The 17,804-nt window shown below is 33.1% G+C and overlaps 1 protein-coding gene and 1 long non-coding RNA gene across 4 annotated transcripts; both read right to left on the bottom strand.

The window, feature by feature from the left end:
• Positions 1 to 674: 674 nt before the first annotated feature.
• On the bottom strand, positions 675 to 4,888 carry LOC107840570 (protein MCM10 homolog). 2 transcript variants are annotated; one of them, XM_016684471.2, is made up of 11 exons: positions 4,668 to 4,888; positions 3,908 to 4,088; positions 3,329 to 3,403; positions 3,016 to 3,253; positions 2,806 to 2,930; positions 1,877 to 1,910; positions 1,746 to 1,795; positions 1,508 to 1,645; positions 1,297 to 1,361; positions 1,124 to 1,199; positions 675 to 1,022 (listed from the first exon to the last, which is right to left on the bottom strand). In XM_016684471.2, the coding sequence occupies exons 1-11, from the start codon at positions 4,765 to 4,767 to the stop codon at positions 860 to 862; spliced, it is 1,245 nt and encodes a 414-aa protein (XP_016539957.2). In that variant the 5' UTR covers positions 4,768 to 4,888; the 3' UTR covers positions 675 to 859. The 2 variants fall into 2 exon arrangements, with proteins under 2 accessions (XP_016539957.2, XP_016539958.2); XM_016684472.2 differs by lacking the exon at positions 3,329 to 3,403 and having other exon boundaries at positions 4,668 to 4,864.
• A 7,747-nt stretch (positions 4,889 to 12,635) lies between these two features.
• On the bottom strand, positions 12,636 to 17,784 carry LOC107840568. Of its 2 annotated transcripts, XR_001665279.2 has the most exons (4): positions 14,627 to 17,784; positions 14,477 to 14,523; positions 13,402 to 14,230; positions 12,636 to 12,938 (listed from the first exon to the last, which is right to left on the bottom strand). It is a non-coding gene; the product is annotated as an uncharacterized LOC107840568 (long non-coding RNA). The 2 variants fall into 2 exon arrangements; XR_007043819.1 differs by lacking the exon at positions 14,627 to 17,784 and having other exon boundaries at positions 14,477 to 14,617.
• Between the last annotated feature and the right edge of the window lie 20 nt (positions 17,785 to 17,804).

Genomic DNA, 17,804 nt, shown 5'->3' with positions numbered 1-17,804 from the left:
CATGTGCGTGCATGACCTACCATCGTAAGGACCACTTCCAAATATCCATAAAACCGATACAGAATTTGAAAATTTGAATATCTAACACAAAATAATTTATACACATTTTAAGTGAATTTCTTATAGCAGATATTAAATTTGTGCCAAAAATAGTGGATTCTACTAAACATTATGTAGCTTCACATGAAGAATGGATTTAACTCACACACAGGGTCGTTTGATTGGAAACAAGTTATCTCGAAATTAATTATCCATGAGATAATTTATCTAATCACTAAAGCACAAATGGTGGGATAAGTAATACATTGAGTAACTTATCCCATCAACCAAACATGAAAGAAAATAATCCCACAATTTATCCCGATATTATTATAACTTATACCTCACACCAAACGACTAGTGCATCAAACTTTTATGCCATCAGTATTTCCTATGTAACTGATTTCACTGCTTATGAACAGCTAACTATTGTTATCTGGGGACCAGCTTTTACGCTTTAATATGTAAAAGCTAAGGTCACCTACAATTAGGTATTCAAGTAATTAAGGACAACCCAATATATACATTAAAGTTCTTGTTATGTGTAAGGTCCGAGAAAGAGTCAAACCACAAGGATATTGTATACAACCTTATCATGCATTTCTATAAGAGACAATCCATGCTTGAACTCGAGATTGGTCACATGAAGATAACTTTATAGGTTACCGTGTTACATTAAGGCTCCCCTTTAGGTATTCACATAATAGTACCATTGTAATAAGAAAAAAAAATCTTTTTCAATAAAACACTTTCTACAACACGCTACCAGTTTACTACATGAAAGAGCATAAAAATACATTACACCAGATGAGTAATAACTCTAAAGTTCATCATCTGAACTGACAAAGTCTAGTTCTATCATTTTTTCTTTAACCTGCTCAGGTTTTTGTCCTGAATTCTGCTGCCCCAACTTTGGCTTCTTGTGGTCACAACTGTGACTTGGTCTTGTTTCACTTAGACTCTTTCGCTTGGTGGAGGATGACCTGGAAAAAAATGAGTAGATATATTACACTGTCATCAAAACAGATAACAACATAATATATATGGTCAAAAAATGAACTCTACTTTATTCCTTCTCTTTCACCTTTCATTTGTTGTCATGTTTCTTGTTTGGTCTCGGTCAGTAGTAGATTCTTTTGTATTATTTGAGTTTGATTTTCCTGTAACTCAGATAGAAATTCAATGAGCAAAACTAGAATTAAGAATGTCTGCAGATGTTAGGAGTAATACATCAGGTCTAAGTACTAAAGTTCTAACCTGTAATTTGACTAAGAAACCTTATTCCTTGAGAATGTACATTGGTAGTGACTTTCCCTGCATTGCTGTTCATAAATAAGCATCGCTGAGTCAGTGATGAGTACTATTAAGCAAAACTGCAGATTCAAAGGGAACTAAGAAGATAACAGATATACAAGTTAATAATACTTGAAGTTTAGAGCTCTGGCACTACTAAGTACTTTGGACAAACCTTAATGCCTTCTTCAATCCGTCTACAGACAGTAATTTCAGTGGTGCTGTGGACTTCGTAAAGTTTGTCTTGTCAGCTAAAGGTTGAACCACATAAATTCCTTCGGACTTGAGGTCTCTGAAACCCATTTTTAAGTTCCTGAATTTGACAAGCCAACAACAATTAGAGAGCTAAAGAAGTAACGAGAAATAAGTTTTCTATTCTCCAAATAAATACCACATTGAGGTTAATCACTCACCCGCCTTTGAGTTCAGCCCTCATACTGGAGGAGTATTTCTCAGATGTTCTCTGAAAGAACAAGTTACAGAAACACAATCAGTTCATATCTTCTTTAGCTAGTAAAAGAAGGGCATGTAGTAAATTTCTTACCTGTTTATGGTAGCTGCAATATATTCCACGCCGCCTGTAAATGTTTTCAATCCATAAGTTCTATCACAAGGAGTTCAATAAAACAGCAAATTACTAGTAAAAGCACAAGACTCTTCTAAAAGCAACCATAGGTTCAGTATTATTGGGTAAGAAGCAACCACAGTTTATGATTATCTGAATAAACATCTGGAGTATGTGAGCATCTTCCTTATCCTTCTTGAAAAGGGCAACCCTATTACTTTTGAACACGATTTGACCAACCAATTGCAGTAGCTACTTTATACGGATGACGAGCTATTTTACAAGATTAGACTTAAGATTCTAGCGCTCTTGAAATGGGAAAGAAATATAAGCAGAACAAACAAGCCAAAGTATCTGCACGAACCTTCATCAAAAGCCACATTAATGACTGGATGAGGACATTATCGTCTTTGAAGCAACCAAAACCAAACAACATGAATTCTATCTAAATGAGAATTGTGATTAGCAGCAGTACTTTAATCTTCTTATGTAAAGAGTGGATCCATCCGTTAATCCCAATTACAAAGTTCTCCAATGCAAGTTAATGACATAAGGACCAGGTAAGATCAGTCCTTCACCAACCAAGGCCATGAAACCACCGAAGTGATCATCCAAGTGTTCTTGATGGGAAGAAGAGTGATTTACTTTGGACTACCCAAACACAACATCAGATCAAGTGCTTGCCTCTAGAACAAAGATGAGACATACAGGTTCCCTTGTAATCAGAGAGCAACAGTGTACTACGCACAAAATTGCAAATAAACAAGTATACAGCAGAGCATTTTATGCATCTGAATCTCATGAGCATCTTGTTGTATCTAACGACCAATTCCTTAGTAATGCTTAAAGTTATTAAGTCTATTCACGAGTACATGCATTTTAACAATGCACAAAACCAGAGATCATACTTATTAATGATTACAGTGCAAGCCATCCCATCCTTCCTTTTCCCCTTGCAAACTCCATAATCCACAGATGTGCCAATCTTCAAAATGTGACTGGCTGAATAAAGACTCAATGAAAATCCATTTTCCTGGATAAAAGGTGTTGAAGAAGCGTTAGCAACACATCATAAATCTTAAGTACAATGAACTTATTGATAGGCATGATAACAATACCGAGTTGTCCTTGCGTACGCTGCAATTAAACAGTGCAAAAACTGTTCCAGCCTTTTCATTGCAGTTCTTCTGATAAGCATCACCAAAGACAAAAAGAGAAATAGTTTTTTCATCCAATGAACCAATTTTCCAGATTGCATATGACTTCCCTGTTGAACTTGTTCTTGGTTGCCCCTTCTCGGTTAAAACGCCAACAGTTGCCCAACAACCGGAAAGGGTGTCGCCTAGTAGCAAATTCCTGCCAGATAGGAAAATATATTAGTCCATAGTCCACCAAAACTATTCAGGTCACTCGCTCAGCATCTTAACATACCTTATTGCTGATAACCGGACAAACCTAATATCAGCTAAATAGTTGCTCAGTTCAACAGGCGAGACTACTTGATTTCTGAGTGAAAAGAAGAAATGTAAAGTATTAGTTGGCTGTTCATTATCTAAATAGAGCCTTCATGTGTAATTTTCCTGGCATAGCACTAGTACTGGAGCAACCAGATATCTCAAATCAATCTAATCAAAAAATAAACACAACTTCAACTTCACCAATAACAATATAACTTGGACTCCATTTTAAATTACAGAATCAAACATACAAGCACCTATGTGGCGTTTCTAACAATAGCAACCGCAAGCCAAAAGCATCTGATAACCTTTTTAAGAAGTCAAATTAGTACATTCTCAATTGGGACTTACTCCTATCAAAATTCAAAATGTAGGCAACTAAATTTACTGTCATCTGAAACCATGGAAAACAAAAAAATGCCAGCAACATTCAAATTCTAATAGCAAAAAGAGAGTAAATATCCATTTGATAGGACAATGCCTCAGGAACTCAGCAACAAGAACCCACTGGTTATGCAGCCATAAGGCCATAACATTATGTAAAAGAACATACCGTATTCGCAAACCCGAAAACTTTTCAACCTCAGCATCACTTGACCCCTTTGTGTGCTTTGATTTGGCAGTTTTCTTGGCAATTTCAGTATCATAATCAAGACAATCCTGAACAGCATCCCTAAAGACAGACATATCTGCCTCCCCCAATCTCTTTGGAGATCCATCATCCGACAAATAATCTGTAAAAAGACACAAACTTTTCAAAATAGCCCACAGAAATCCCATAAAATAGGGTATGTTCGGTATGGAGGAAAACATTTTCGATTTCCTTATGTTTGGTTGGTCATTTTTTTTAGAAAAAATGTCCATTAGGAACTTCACTTGCTCAAAAATGAGGAGTTCTACTTTATGCATAACCCCGACACACCTCATTTTCACCCACAACCCCATAGCCCCGATCCCCAGCACCCCACACCCCAAGCTCTCAGAGTATTTGTTACGATAATACTTTATGCATCCATATCGAACACAAGGAAATAACTAAGAAACCCACTATTTTCGTACCATGGAAAACATTTTTATTCATACTGACACACCCATAATCTCTCATAATCCAAGCAGATTCACATCAAGAAACATCTACCTAATAACAAATTTTAAAGACTAATTACCAGTAAAATGTCAATGTGAATTCAGTTTTCTATGTGAGCTTTCCATGTATTGGGATCCATTTAATTCAAATAAAAAAGAACATGATTCTATAACTGATTTATAGGGCATTAGCTGTAATAAACCCCAAACATGAGTTGTTCATTTACCCGGTTTACGAGAGGAAGGAGAAGCTGGAGGGGTTTCCAAAACCCTATCAGGAAGTGAAAGAAGAAGATCCAGGTCTTCTTGGTAATTTGATTCCGACATTTTTTTCTGAGAAATTGAGGATTGAGATTTGGGATAAAGGTTTTGTTTCCTTATTAGTGTTAGTGTAGTAGTACTATGTTTTCTTGTTCGTTTTTTTGAAAAGTTGGAGGGAGACTGAAAGTGCATGGCGGGAAGCTTATTGGATGGAAATGGGCCGGGCTTTCATTTTAGAGATTGGGTCATTACTTTCTAGATGGGCCCTGATTATAGACTTTTGTTCCACGTAAGAGATGGTATATGATATACAATCTCCACGTATATCCCATACTTTGAGTTACGTTGTTTCTAAATAAATTGATCAAACAATTTATAGAGATCTCTATCGAAAGATGACACTAGAGTCTTTTTCAGGGCTATTTTTTTTCCTACTAAATTCGAAGATCAATTCATTGATTTCTGAATGTGTATATTAAAAAAACTATATAGAAATGCTATAAATAAATAGTAATATGTTAAAGATTGTATTAGAATGCTCGGTATTTTATAGTTGAACATAATCAAAGAAGTTTTTATTTTCAAAATTCCTTTTCATACTTCTTGTTCTTGACATAAATAGAAAAAATAAATACTAATTTCAATCTATTGAGATCGATATAAGTAAAGTATTTAAAAACCGATACATTCAGAAATGAGGCTTTTTACAGGTAATGTAGGAGTAGAGAACACTTAATTATTTCAAAGTTTACTTTGGTGGGCAATTTTCATAAATTCCGCTATTTTGCCTGGTGCATTTATCCCCCTTGTGCCTGTTATCTGTTTTATGATATTGTCTTACAAATTAATATAGTTAATACATACAACAAAACACTATGATTATTTTTTTTTTTTTGCTCTAATGATTTACCTCAACATCGAGTCAGCTCTCATTGGGTATTTCATCAACCTTTCATCCATTGGAAATGTAGAGTTTTCCTTTAACTTTTTTCTTTTTGATAATAATATATATATATATATTTCATCTTGCAGAGTCCCTCATGCCGTTGTTGGATAAACTTAGTGGCATTGATGATTGAGAAAGCTGAAGTTAAATTCATAGGTGCAATATTTGTTATATATATTGTTTTGGGGAATTTTGAGTATAACATTGCATTGATTTTCTGAATTTTATTGGATATGGTAGACTTGTATTTAGGGGTGGGCATGGTATGGTATATACCGAATTACCATATCGAATCGAAATTTTTGATACCGTAATTTTGGTATTATGGTATTTGGTATGGTATATGATATACATTTTAAATTTTTTTGGTATATGGTATGGTATTCGGTAATTACAAATGACATACCAAAATACTGAATATCATACCAAAATTCGGTGTGTGTGTATATATATATATATATATATATATAATATTAACAAATATACAAATTAGTATTAGAATAAAAATGTTAAGACATTGGAACTTTAGCTGCTCTATCATGATTGTAATGGTATTTTTTTTTTTTTTGTAATTGACTAACAAAAAGAGTTGTTTGTACTTTTTTTTGAATAATTTCACATGTGTAATGTGTAATTACGATACAATTGAGACATATTTTTTATAAGTTAAAGTAATAATACTTTATTATATGAGTATATATCGTTGAAGTTGACGAACCATATCAAATTAATATGGTATGATAATGGTATAGTGTTTTAAAAATCAAATACAAAAATTAGCATACCACAGTTTCAAATACCTGATACCATGTCCACCCTTGTACTAGAACTAAAATAGAATTGGAGTCTTTATTTATTGGGTTAATCACATCGTTTTGTATATACTTTTTATTCCTTTGTATAGACTGAATTTCTGATTTTGGATTAACAATAACTAGTACTTATCTTTCTAGAAAAAAGATTATCAATTTCTATTTTGAACTGAATAAATTTAAACACATATTCATAAATGGCAAAATTAATACATATTCAACAATTAATTAAACCAACTTGCGGCCTTGTGTAGAGCAATTACAAAATAAAAATAAAAAAGTTATGAATATGTTCTTTTTAATAATGGAAAGCTATAATACTATATTATTATTATCTACATATAGAAAGGTTGAGTACTTATTCTAATATAACATCTATTTTTTTCTAAGAGAAATAATTAATAAAAGTCTTCTGTTTTGTTTTACTAGAAATTTATATAATTTGTTTTAATCCTAGACTATAAAGCGGAGTGATGAGATTATAATCCCTAACAGAGTTTGAGTAACATTAGATGTTGTTTGTTAGATTAGTTTGTTAGATACTGTGTAACAATAGAAAAAAAAAAAACTCTACTTTCTGTATGTGGAATTTATTTTCATTTCTTGAACTAATTTTTAAAGCAAAATTGAATTAGATCAATCCACTATAAGGTGTATTTTGTTCCATGTCCATATTTAAAAATATACACTTTAAAATGTTAACAAAATTTATATATTTAAATCTTGAAAAGTAAAAAGTATCACATAAATTTGGAAAACTATTTTCTCCCTTATTTTTTGTTATTATGTCTAATGTTTCACATTAATTACACGGAGTTCTGCACGATCATATCAATTAAAAATGCATGCTCAATCGACGAATGTAGAGCATACATATTTGACATCACATAAATGTATCCATGCATCGATTATGTACAATGGAATTTTATTGAATTTAAATTTGTATTACATTTGAATTGTATTAAATATTGTAGATTAACTATCTAAGTCCAACAATACGAGTTTAGTAAAAGTTTATTTTTATTGAGCTAGTTCATCAATTTGGGCTGCAAATGATGAGCTCACTTTGCTAAGTTCAAAATGTCATCTTATTCTAGAGGCCCAATTTGATGGTACGAGTTAGATGATGTGTCATGCTAAGTCAAGCAAATGAGTCAATAGGATCGTATCAAATATCAAAATGCTACATCATCCCTACCCAATCTAAGCTCAATGGAAATAAGCCACGTGTACAAGTTAACATGTTCCAACCAATCAAATATAGTCATGTCACTTCAATATGATTAATCAAAAAAAAAAATTTACACTTACTATAGGTATTCCATCCTACAAATATGGGTTTCATAATTCAGAAATCGGACCAGAATTCTAACAAGAGTTAGGAGAGCTCGTAAATCAAATGCTCCAAATTTCCCGACAAGCTACAAGTTCAAGAAATCAGATTCAAGATTAAGCTCAAAAGCTTTGGAGTTCAAATATAAATCATGACCAAGTCAAGCCCTTGAATTTATATTTTTTTTAAAAAAAACAAAGAATTTATAGAGATTGTAACACTTGTCATTTGAAATCAAATAAAATAATTTTTATAATATCTTCGTATCCCAATTATTATATTTTCGATCAAAAATTTTACTATCCACACCAATACACTGTACAAAAGAGATAAGCACACCAGACAAGGCAAACACAAACTAATGAGAAAACCCATGGTGAAGATATGTCTCTCATATACCAAGATTAATGTACTCTACAAATATATGATACACATCGCAATCTTTTGAAGGTGAAGCTAATAAAGTCTTTACTTAGGTTTTTAAATTTTTGAGGCCCAAAAAGTTTTTAATCATAAAGTTTATGGTTTTAGTTTCTATCTACGATTTAACAAAAATATTTTTAAATTTTGAACTAAATTACTAAATCTTCATAACAATAAATAATACTTTTACAATAACATCCAAGATATTATATTGAAAATATATGACTAATATCTTATTAATTTGAATTCATCTTACTATTATAAATAATATTATTAATATTTTAAATATACTAGATTGCTCTTCTTTATTAAAGTAATATATAAAAGTGTTAGACAATCAATATTCTATTTCAACCATACATTTATGAGATTTAACTTTATGCTGAATAATCATTGATTAAGGCTAATTATTAATCTTTCAAGATCTGTTGAATCACATGTTCTCTCTCCTCATCAAAACTTTAACAATTCTCAGAAATATCTGTCAACTCCTAGTCCTTTGTTTAATTAATCTTCATTTTTCAGTTTTCTTGCGTTAATTTAGGTGTGCATATCAATATATTGCATGCATACATTCAATAAATCTGATGACATAATTTCATTTGATTAATCGTTGTGATCTACAATTACAACATCTCAATTAAAATGTATTAATTAGGCATTGATAAAATGGAACTATTCAAATGGGCAGAAAGTGTCCGGCTTCGAAATCGGAAAGACAAGTACCTAATAGCGATGGATGACAAAGAATGTGTGTCACAAAGGCGCAAAGGATCAAACAAAGATTCAATTTGGAATGTGGAATTTGTTGAAGGAAGAAAAGATGCCCTTCGTCTCAAAAGTTGTTATGGAAAATATCTAACAGCTACCAATACGCCATTCATTCCAGGTGTTACTGGAAAGAAAGTAATCCAAGCAGATCTTCCACAAAAGAATTATCCATCAGCGGAATGGGAAGCCGTAAGGGATGGATTCCAGGTACGCCTCAAATCATTTTGGGGGACTTACCTTCGACCCAATGGAGGATTACCACCATGGAGAAATTCAATTACACATGAGGCTCCTAATACTAATAGGAACCATGAAAAAGTCTTGTGGGATATTGAGGTTGTGGAGAAACGTCCTAATTTACATCGCCGAACAATGTCAGATTCTATCTTTCAAAAATTGAATTTAACTTTTATTAGATCAAATTCCCGTTCCATGGCTTCCTCTCTTGTTTCTCCAAAGACAAAGGCACAACACGGGGAAAGTCAAGAAATCAGTTAATCAAATCAAATATACATACAAGAATCTGCAGGTAAAGTAGGATATTTTCATTGCCAAATAATTGGTTGTTGATCAGAACAATGGAAATTGCTATCTTTATATACAAATTGTGCTCATTCAAATATTAGAAATTCTTCTTAACATAGCAATATGTAGTTTATATACAAATTGTGCTCATTCAAATATTAGAAATTCTTTCTTAGCATAGCAATATGTAGCTTGAGATATATTCATATCATTTATTTCTTAAGTACTGTCATTATTCAATGTCCAAATATTCGAAGTCATATGAAAATTTTGTGTTATTAATTAACTTATTTATTTCTAGCCACATACAATTGCATCCTAATCAATATAATCCCAAGAGGTAGATTTAGCAACTCATAATAATAATAAACACAAATAAATCAATATTTTTATCAAAGTTATTTATAAGAAAATAAAGAGAATGCTACCCATACTTTGGAATCCAATGAATCTTCAATGGGTGAAGCCAAATCTACACTTGAAAGTCACTCTAATATCTTCTTAGCTCAAAATTTAGTACAAGTCTTGCTCCAAGCTCCAAGAAGTTACAAAAATCCTAGACTAAATATGGGAGGTAGAGTTGTAGAATGACGAGTGAAAATGAGCTACAAGACCCCTTAAATAAGCCCACTTGCACATTTGACAAAATTATAAAATTGTCACCTTGCTCTTGATCTTCTTGAGCGGATCCAAAGCGGATGGAGAGCAGATGGAAAGTAGCTCCTAAGCAGATGCAAAACGGATCCAAAGCAGACGCAAAGCAAATGGCTCTTTTCCTTCATATTTGTCCTCTTGTTGACTTGAATGACTTTCTCATCTTCCTTTTTTAACTTTTACCTACTCAAATGAGCATTAAGTAAGAGATTGCCATCAAATAAACAGAAAAACATGATAATTTAGGCTTAAAAGGTGCTAGCAAGTCATCAAATTGACGACTTATCAGATGCACAAACCAAATTTGAGCCTAAGATATATACAATTTCCTTTACTTGATATGTTTTGTAATGAATTTAAAGTTAAGAGAGTTATTTCTTCGTTACGAAATAACTTCAGATCTCTCCCAAAACCAAACTTTAGACCTTAAGTTTAATGTTTTTGAAGTTAGGTTCTAGCATATATTATCAGTCTGAAGTTTGAATTTTACAATTTAAACTTCAAATTAAATAGTATGGAGTCTGAAGAGATGGTTAGTTTAATATTTTTCAGTTTTGTCATAAATTTTTGACTCTTTATCTCTCAAGTAGGATAAGATTTACATACATATTATTGTTGTTTTTGTTGAACCTTTGGGTATTCTTTAAATTGTGATGCTACAAACAACCATTTGTTCACTTCCTCCCCCCAACTGTTAAGAAAAAACTGTGTTTTTTCTCAATGATTCCGCAAATTAAAACTAATTAGTCTTTCATATAAAAGCAAAATGTTACGTAGTATTACTTATTCATATTCATAGCCATACCTAATTGGGATAAAAAATCGTTAAAAGATAGGAAAATGGTCAAATTTATTCCTCAACTTTGCAATTTAGAACAAATACAATTTTTTTTAAAAAAGTGATACATATATACCCTCGTCGTCTAATAAATAGTGCATATTATACCCTCGTTGTCTAATAAATAATGCATCATTTGTTACACCTCAAGCACATAATTTGTTGGACCTCAGCAAATAATACATATCAAAAAGATGCAAATAACGCATATCAAAAAGAATAAATATGCACTACCAAATGCCATATTCCTCTTTTTTTTTAAGAGATTCCTTAATCTATCGACATAGCGAACATAATTTATTTCGATAATTCATTGTTAAATAAAATTAGCAATGAATTTTCACCGTTTAGTAATAAAATTTATAGATAATAAATTCTTATGTTTTAATTAATAAATACAGTATGAACACCAAAACTTGACCAACACCATAAAAAAGAAAAGAAAAAGGGAAGTACAGAAAATTGGGTATTGTAAAAGAGTGGATTCAAGATCTGCATATATGCACCGATCAATAATTTAACCTAACTGTCAACAAACAAATACGTAAAAATCATAAAAGATTAAATTTAAATCTCATCATCGAAAAAATAAACTTGTATATATCATCCTTTGAATATATCATAGTTTGCATACAAACCTGAATCGATAAAAATGTTTTAAAAAATAGTTTACGATTCAGGTGTGTTTGCAAGCTTCGACATATAAAGGCTATAAAAAAGCTGCAAAAAAAGAGGATAAAAATGTGCATGAATTAATGTCAGGCTTCAAAAAGTGGCTAGGGTTTATATAGATACTAGTATGCGCGTGCCCGTGCGATGCACAGGCTGAAATACTAAAGAGCATTTGTTATTACAGGTTGATTGTAGAGCTGTAAACCTTTTCTCACCAATGTTGTTGTTTTATCTTATATCTTTGTGTACTATTTTAGATACTACTTTTGAGTTAGCTAGCTGATACTTGTGTGTCTTGTTAATGTGTAGAAGTTGTTTATTCCAAGTCATACAATTTAGTCTGGAAGGAATCCGATAATGACAAACATATGTACTCGGTACAGAAGATTCATCAATGCAAGAAGTCAGCTGAATCTATGGCAAAAGGAGAAAACATTACTAAAGGACCTTTTCTACTGGTGATTTACCTCCACCGGGGATATATTTTGGCGACATTAAACAAGACCAAAACCGGGAACCATTTACTAACGGAGACAGCAATTGCCACATTCTGGAGTGCAAATCCAAGATATGACTTACTGAAGGCACATTTGCTGTTGTGGAAATGCTTCAAGCCAAAGGTTGGTTGCCTGCATATGATGATGACGATTTTTGCTTGTTCTTCAAATGACAAGCAGAAAATATTACAGGTATTGCTCGTGCTGATGCTAATGTGAATAGTTATGGTTATGCTACACTTGAATGGGGAAGTACCAGAGGAAGCTAATCCTGGTGTTTATCGTTTAAGGCATTTTGGATCAACGAAGGAAACTAAAAAATCATCAAACTCGTATTAATTACACTGGTGTGTCTGGTGCTTTTACTGTATCATAGAGTCGTCAAAGATCCTAATGTGGTTTCTTCATTTCCCATGACTTGGTCGTTTGGGAATACGTAGAGATAATGATGTGCTCAAGTACATGTCTATCAAAATCATGCACATCAAATTATTTCTGAGAGAATATTTACACAATCTACAGTAATGTCTGCTGTAATAATATTTTTTGAACTTAAACTCGAGACTAAATAAACTGAAATGAAAGTAACATAGTTTATGAAAGTTGAGATTCAATAACTAAAACAATGCACAAGCTGCAGTAAGATAAATCACTTGTCCATCTAAATAACACAGCGTAGGCTCTTTCCTTGAATGAGTAACTCGAACGCGTTATTGATATCTTCAAAATTCACTTCATGTGTGACAAACTTGTCCAACTGAAATTCCTGAGAAGCCACATAAATGTGATACTAAGGGTTAATTTCATGTATGATCACTGAATATTGTCCGATGTAACAGTTAAATTACAAAACTGTATTTTCCGGTAGAATGATTAGGTACCTTGTTAAGGTAACGTTTAGCAAGGATAGGAATATCAGTTTTGGGTTTGAGACCCCCAAAGAGTGAAGCTGTTAAGAGTTTTTCGACTCACCAGCCAAAGGTTTTTATGTATGAGTGTGCTTTGAAAGAGACTGAAAACAATAGACAAGCCAAAAAGGGCAGTCTGGCGCACTAAACTTCTTACTATGCGCAACGTCTGGGAAGAGCCGGACAATGAGGATCAATTGTACACAGCCTTATCCCATATTTCTGCAGGAGGCTGTTTAACTCGTGACCTTTAGTTCACGTGGCAGCAGGACATTTGTTCTCTTTATATTGTTGATTAGTTAAAGAGTTATGTGGCAATACCTTTCTGCAGTACGCAAATGGTTCTTGCATCAGTTGTGCAAGACCAACACATTCAAAGCAATAATCAGCACCTCCATTGGTCGTCTCAATTATAACCTGCTCAAGTAAAAGAATAATAAATATATATAAAAGCTTGAGCACGAGATAAGAATCATCGTCATATTTAAGTTAAATGCATCGTCAGTGTCAAAACTCTTTACACAGTATTTGCTTGTTATCACATAGATTGTATAGAAAAAATTGAAACAAACAACATAAACATACAGATAATGACTTCGAGTGGTTAATAAAAGGTTGAGCATGAATACAACTAACTCAAGAAATGATTATAGACACAAGGGTCATGAAATTACCTGTTGATACTCAACAACAACAACAACAAATCCAGTGTACTCCCACACAGTGGGGTCTGGGGAGGGTAAAATGTACGCAGTCCATACCACTACCTCCGGAGAGGTAGCAAGGCTGTTTCCGATAGACCCCCGGCTCAGGACAAAGAATACCTGTTGATACTCCGCAGTTGAAAAGGAATGCCTTATTAGGTGGGATTTCAGGATCAACCTTTCTGACATTAACAACATCAACGACTGTGTAGTCGGAAAAACTCGATACATACAGGAAATGGTGTAAAGTTTCTCCTTCAACAGTAGTGAATCAGCTTGTGTCATCTCTATGCATCAATGGAGTGATTTAAAATGGAAATTTGGAACAAAGGTTGCTTTTCTTGGATTTACAGTCTACACAGTCCATACAGTCAAGCAAAAATATTAGTACGACTGAATTTCCTTCCTTCAACTCCTCAACACCTTCTCCAACACTCTCCACAATCCTTGAATTCAGTAAAAGTTAGTATAGTCAATCAGAATGTCATATTCCTCTTTAGTGTGCTCCAAAAGAACGATAACTTTCTATATTTCGAAAATTTCAATCCTTAATGTCATACCTTTATAACCATATTTCTGATCACAAATTCTAAGGATACTTTTAGTACGTGCAGAAGTCTTTCCTTAGTTCTTAAATTTCGTGTCAAGTCAAACATTAATATTTTAAATGAAACGTAAGGAGTAAAATTTACCCGAAAGCTTCATGGCCCAAAATTCTTGGAAAGCAGCCAGGAAATTCCTTACCAGAACCAAAAAATCAGTTGATACAAAATTAATATACAAGCAATTAAGATACTTTGAGTAGCTAATTGCTTCAGATCATCTAATTTAGAAAGAAATACCTTCAAATGGATCCACTAAGTCAACTATATGATGTACTACTTCTTGCAAACCATAGAGAAAAACAAGCGCCTGTCATGGCAGCACTTTAACACATGGTTCTATCAAAATTCAAAAGGTATTTTCCATTTCTCAAACGGAAGAACAGGTAGTAATGAAGCTCCAGAAGTCAAGAAGTCAAGTCACTCAGTACACATTCACACATGAAACCAAATCGGATGTGACTACAACCAACAAAATTCAAATCTAGAGACTATAGTTGAAGCATCAAATAAAGCAGCAATGACAGGCTACATACACCACTTTACTGGTGCATTGCCTAGTTTTTTTTTCTTTGTTTGAGTCGAGAGTTTATTTATCGAAAAAACTTTTTCTACCTTCATAAGGCAAGGGTAAGCCTACATACACACTATTCCCTCTCAGACTTCACTTATAAGATTTCACTAAGTATGTTGTTAAATTTGAATAAAAAATTGATGATGCTAGTAGCTATGGAATAAGTGAAATCTTGCATGCCTTTCATATGACGGATTATCTAAAACTTTAATAAACTCACATAATCCAAATATATTTATAACAAAAGAAGATGAAGATCGGAGAACACAAAAAATAGGAAAGTAAACATGATCATTCTTCATATTACATTGCAAATATCACAAGACAATTTGGGCTACAAAAGCAAAAGGTTCACTGGGCTCCTTACAAGAGGTTCCCCCTCCTAATAAACCCTTGTTACAATCAGAGTAATAATTCTACTCAAAGGACAATTAAGAAGAAACTATCAAATTGGACGGAGCAGATAGCTATCTCTGTCGCCACTTTCTCAAGTACAAGACAGTTTTGTGAAAGAGGAAGGGAATGCGAAAAATTATAAAAGTGAAAAAAGCAACCTTTGCACGGTATTAAGATTTTTTTGTTGTTGAAATCTCTTATAAGCCTATGCATTTCTACCATCTACACCAGTCACAGAACTTTTACAACTGTACACCGCGAGTTGATCAGAATAGAAGTAGGCATAGGATAATGCAGCAGAAAAGAAAGATGGATAATCTGTTAAGAGATTTTTCCACCTGCCTAATTCTAGAACTGCCACTTCCTGGTGCTTGGGTAAGGATAAGCTAATAAACTTGCGTCTGAGTTCCCAAACAAACAACAATAACAATACCTCAGTCCCAAATGATCACCCAGAATCTTGAAAATGTAATTCAGTGGATCTCAACAACAAAAAAATATGAAATGAATTACTCCTTTGCTGCAACAAAATGAAGGTTTCACAAATTCGTACATGTCATAGTAAATTAATAAAAGAATCTCTCTAAATCTTAGCTATTGTGTATTCATGACTTGGCTGTATCATAGTTCAATCTTAAGTTGCGCAGACTCTATTGAAATTGCCGTATCTGTGTCGGAACCTTCAAAAATGCACTATTTTTGAAGGATCCGACAAGCACCAGATGACACTTTTGAAGAGTCCGAGCAACATGGGTTCAAACATCCTCAACTTAAATACAAATGTTCACCACAGTGCTAAAAAATTAATTCAGAATCTCAGCAGCTAAAAAGTACGGAAAGATTGCTCCTTTGCAGCAACCAAATTAAGGATTCACAAATTCTTATATGTCCGAGTAAATTGATAAAAGAAACTTATGCAAATCCTAACCACCGCATATTCACAACTTTGCTGTATCCTTGTTCAAACATCCTCAAATTGAGTACAAAGGGTCACCACAATGCTGACAAACTAATTCAGCATCTTAGCAGCTAAAAGAGTACTAATGGGATTGCTCCTTTCCTTCAACCGATCAAGGTTAAAGAGCATGAATGTGGTCTATCCTTTCACAAACTGTACAACTTATTGAGAGTTTTAATGACCACAACAACTTGAGATCAGATATATGATTAAGGTAATGTACATTTAAGTTACTTTTTTAGGAGAACAATGCAAATGAACAAAGCAGCACAAGGAAGGTATATGACAGTCAGCTGAATGTTTTCCCTACCATTGTGTTTGCATCCAATATTTTAGGAGAACAATGCCAGTGAAAAAAGAAACATAAGGAAGGTATCTGACAGTCAGTTGGATATTTACACTGCCATTGTGTTTGCATCTTCTACAAAAGATCTATCACCTCTTCCTTTTCTATTTGTAATATCTTTAATCGCCTTAGACTAACATCAAACATCTCTAAATGATAATGCTTCAAAATAATTTACTTCCAATCTAATCAATAAAATAGCATCACTTACTTTGAAATACTACTTGATGTGTCTGAATCATCCCAACCTGAAGATCGGATTTCCATAGCTTTCCATTTCCAGTCATCAAGCTCCATGCTCCTACCTGGAATTTGAGCTTTTTGTTTCTTTGACCACCTGGTCACTGTAACCCATTCATCAATGAGAGCATCTCTAATTTCTGCTTTAGAAGAAGGCACACTTTGCAATTCAACAACAACAACAACAACATACCCAGTATATTCCCAACAAGTGGGGTCTCCATACCACTACCTCAAATGTGAGATAGGGAGGCTGTTTCCAATAGACACCCGGCTCAATATAAAACATTCTAAGATAAGACAACCAACTCAAGCACAAATGGTATTCGAACAGCAAGTAATCAACCAGCTCAAAAATATGGCAAACCGAAAATAAATCATTTGAGTGTCTTATAGGAGATGAGGAAGGGCTTTCCTTGGGGCTCATTTTGGGTGGCCGTATGCCTCAACAAAATTATAAGAACAAGCTATACACTCAATCAAACTATACAGTCAACGTATTCGACTATATGTGTCAACCAACAAGAACGGATGCAAAGAACTGAAAAGAACAACAATTAAAACCCAAATATCTATACATGCAACAGGATTGAATTAAAATTCAAAAATAAATAGACTCAATCGAATTACAATTTAGCTTATAAGATGGTAAATTTATGTCTCATCGCATTAAAAGAGTAAAATATTAATTCTGAATATTAGTCATGAACTATAACGATACTCTGTTATGTTGGATTTAAATTCCACTGAAATATTTCTTATGGGCAAGATATTGGGTACAAGTTGCAACATAACATATTGATGATATAATGATATTAAGCAAATTAATATGCTCTAGATAAAAAAAATGCAAATATTTATATTGAAGAGGGATTAAGATTTGAAATTATTTAAAGTAAATAGA

This window comes from Capsicum annuum, chromosome 8, assembly GCF_002878395.1.
Source record: "Capsicum annuum cultivar UCD-10X-F1 chromosome 8, UCD10Xv1.1, whole genome shotgun sequence".
In the NCBI taxonomy this organism is placed as follows: Eukaryota; Viridiplantae; Streptophyta; class Magnoliopsida; order Solanales; family Solanaceae; genus Capsicum; species Capsicum annuum.
The sequence above is the reverse complement of the archived record's forward strand: the minus strand, read 5'-3'. Positions and strand labels throughout refer to the sequence as shown.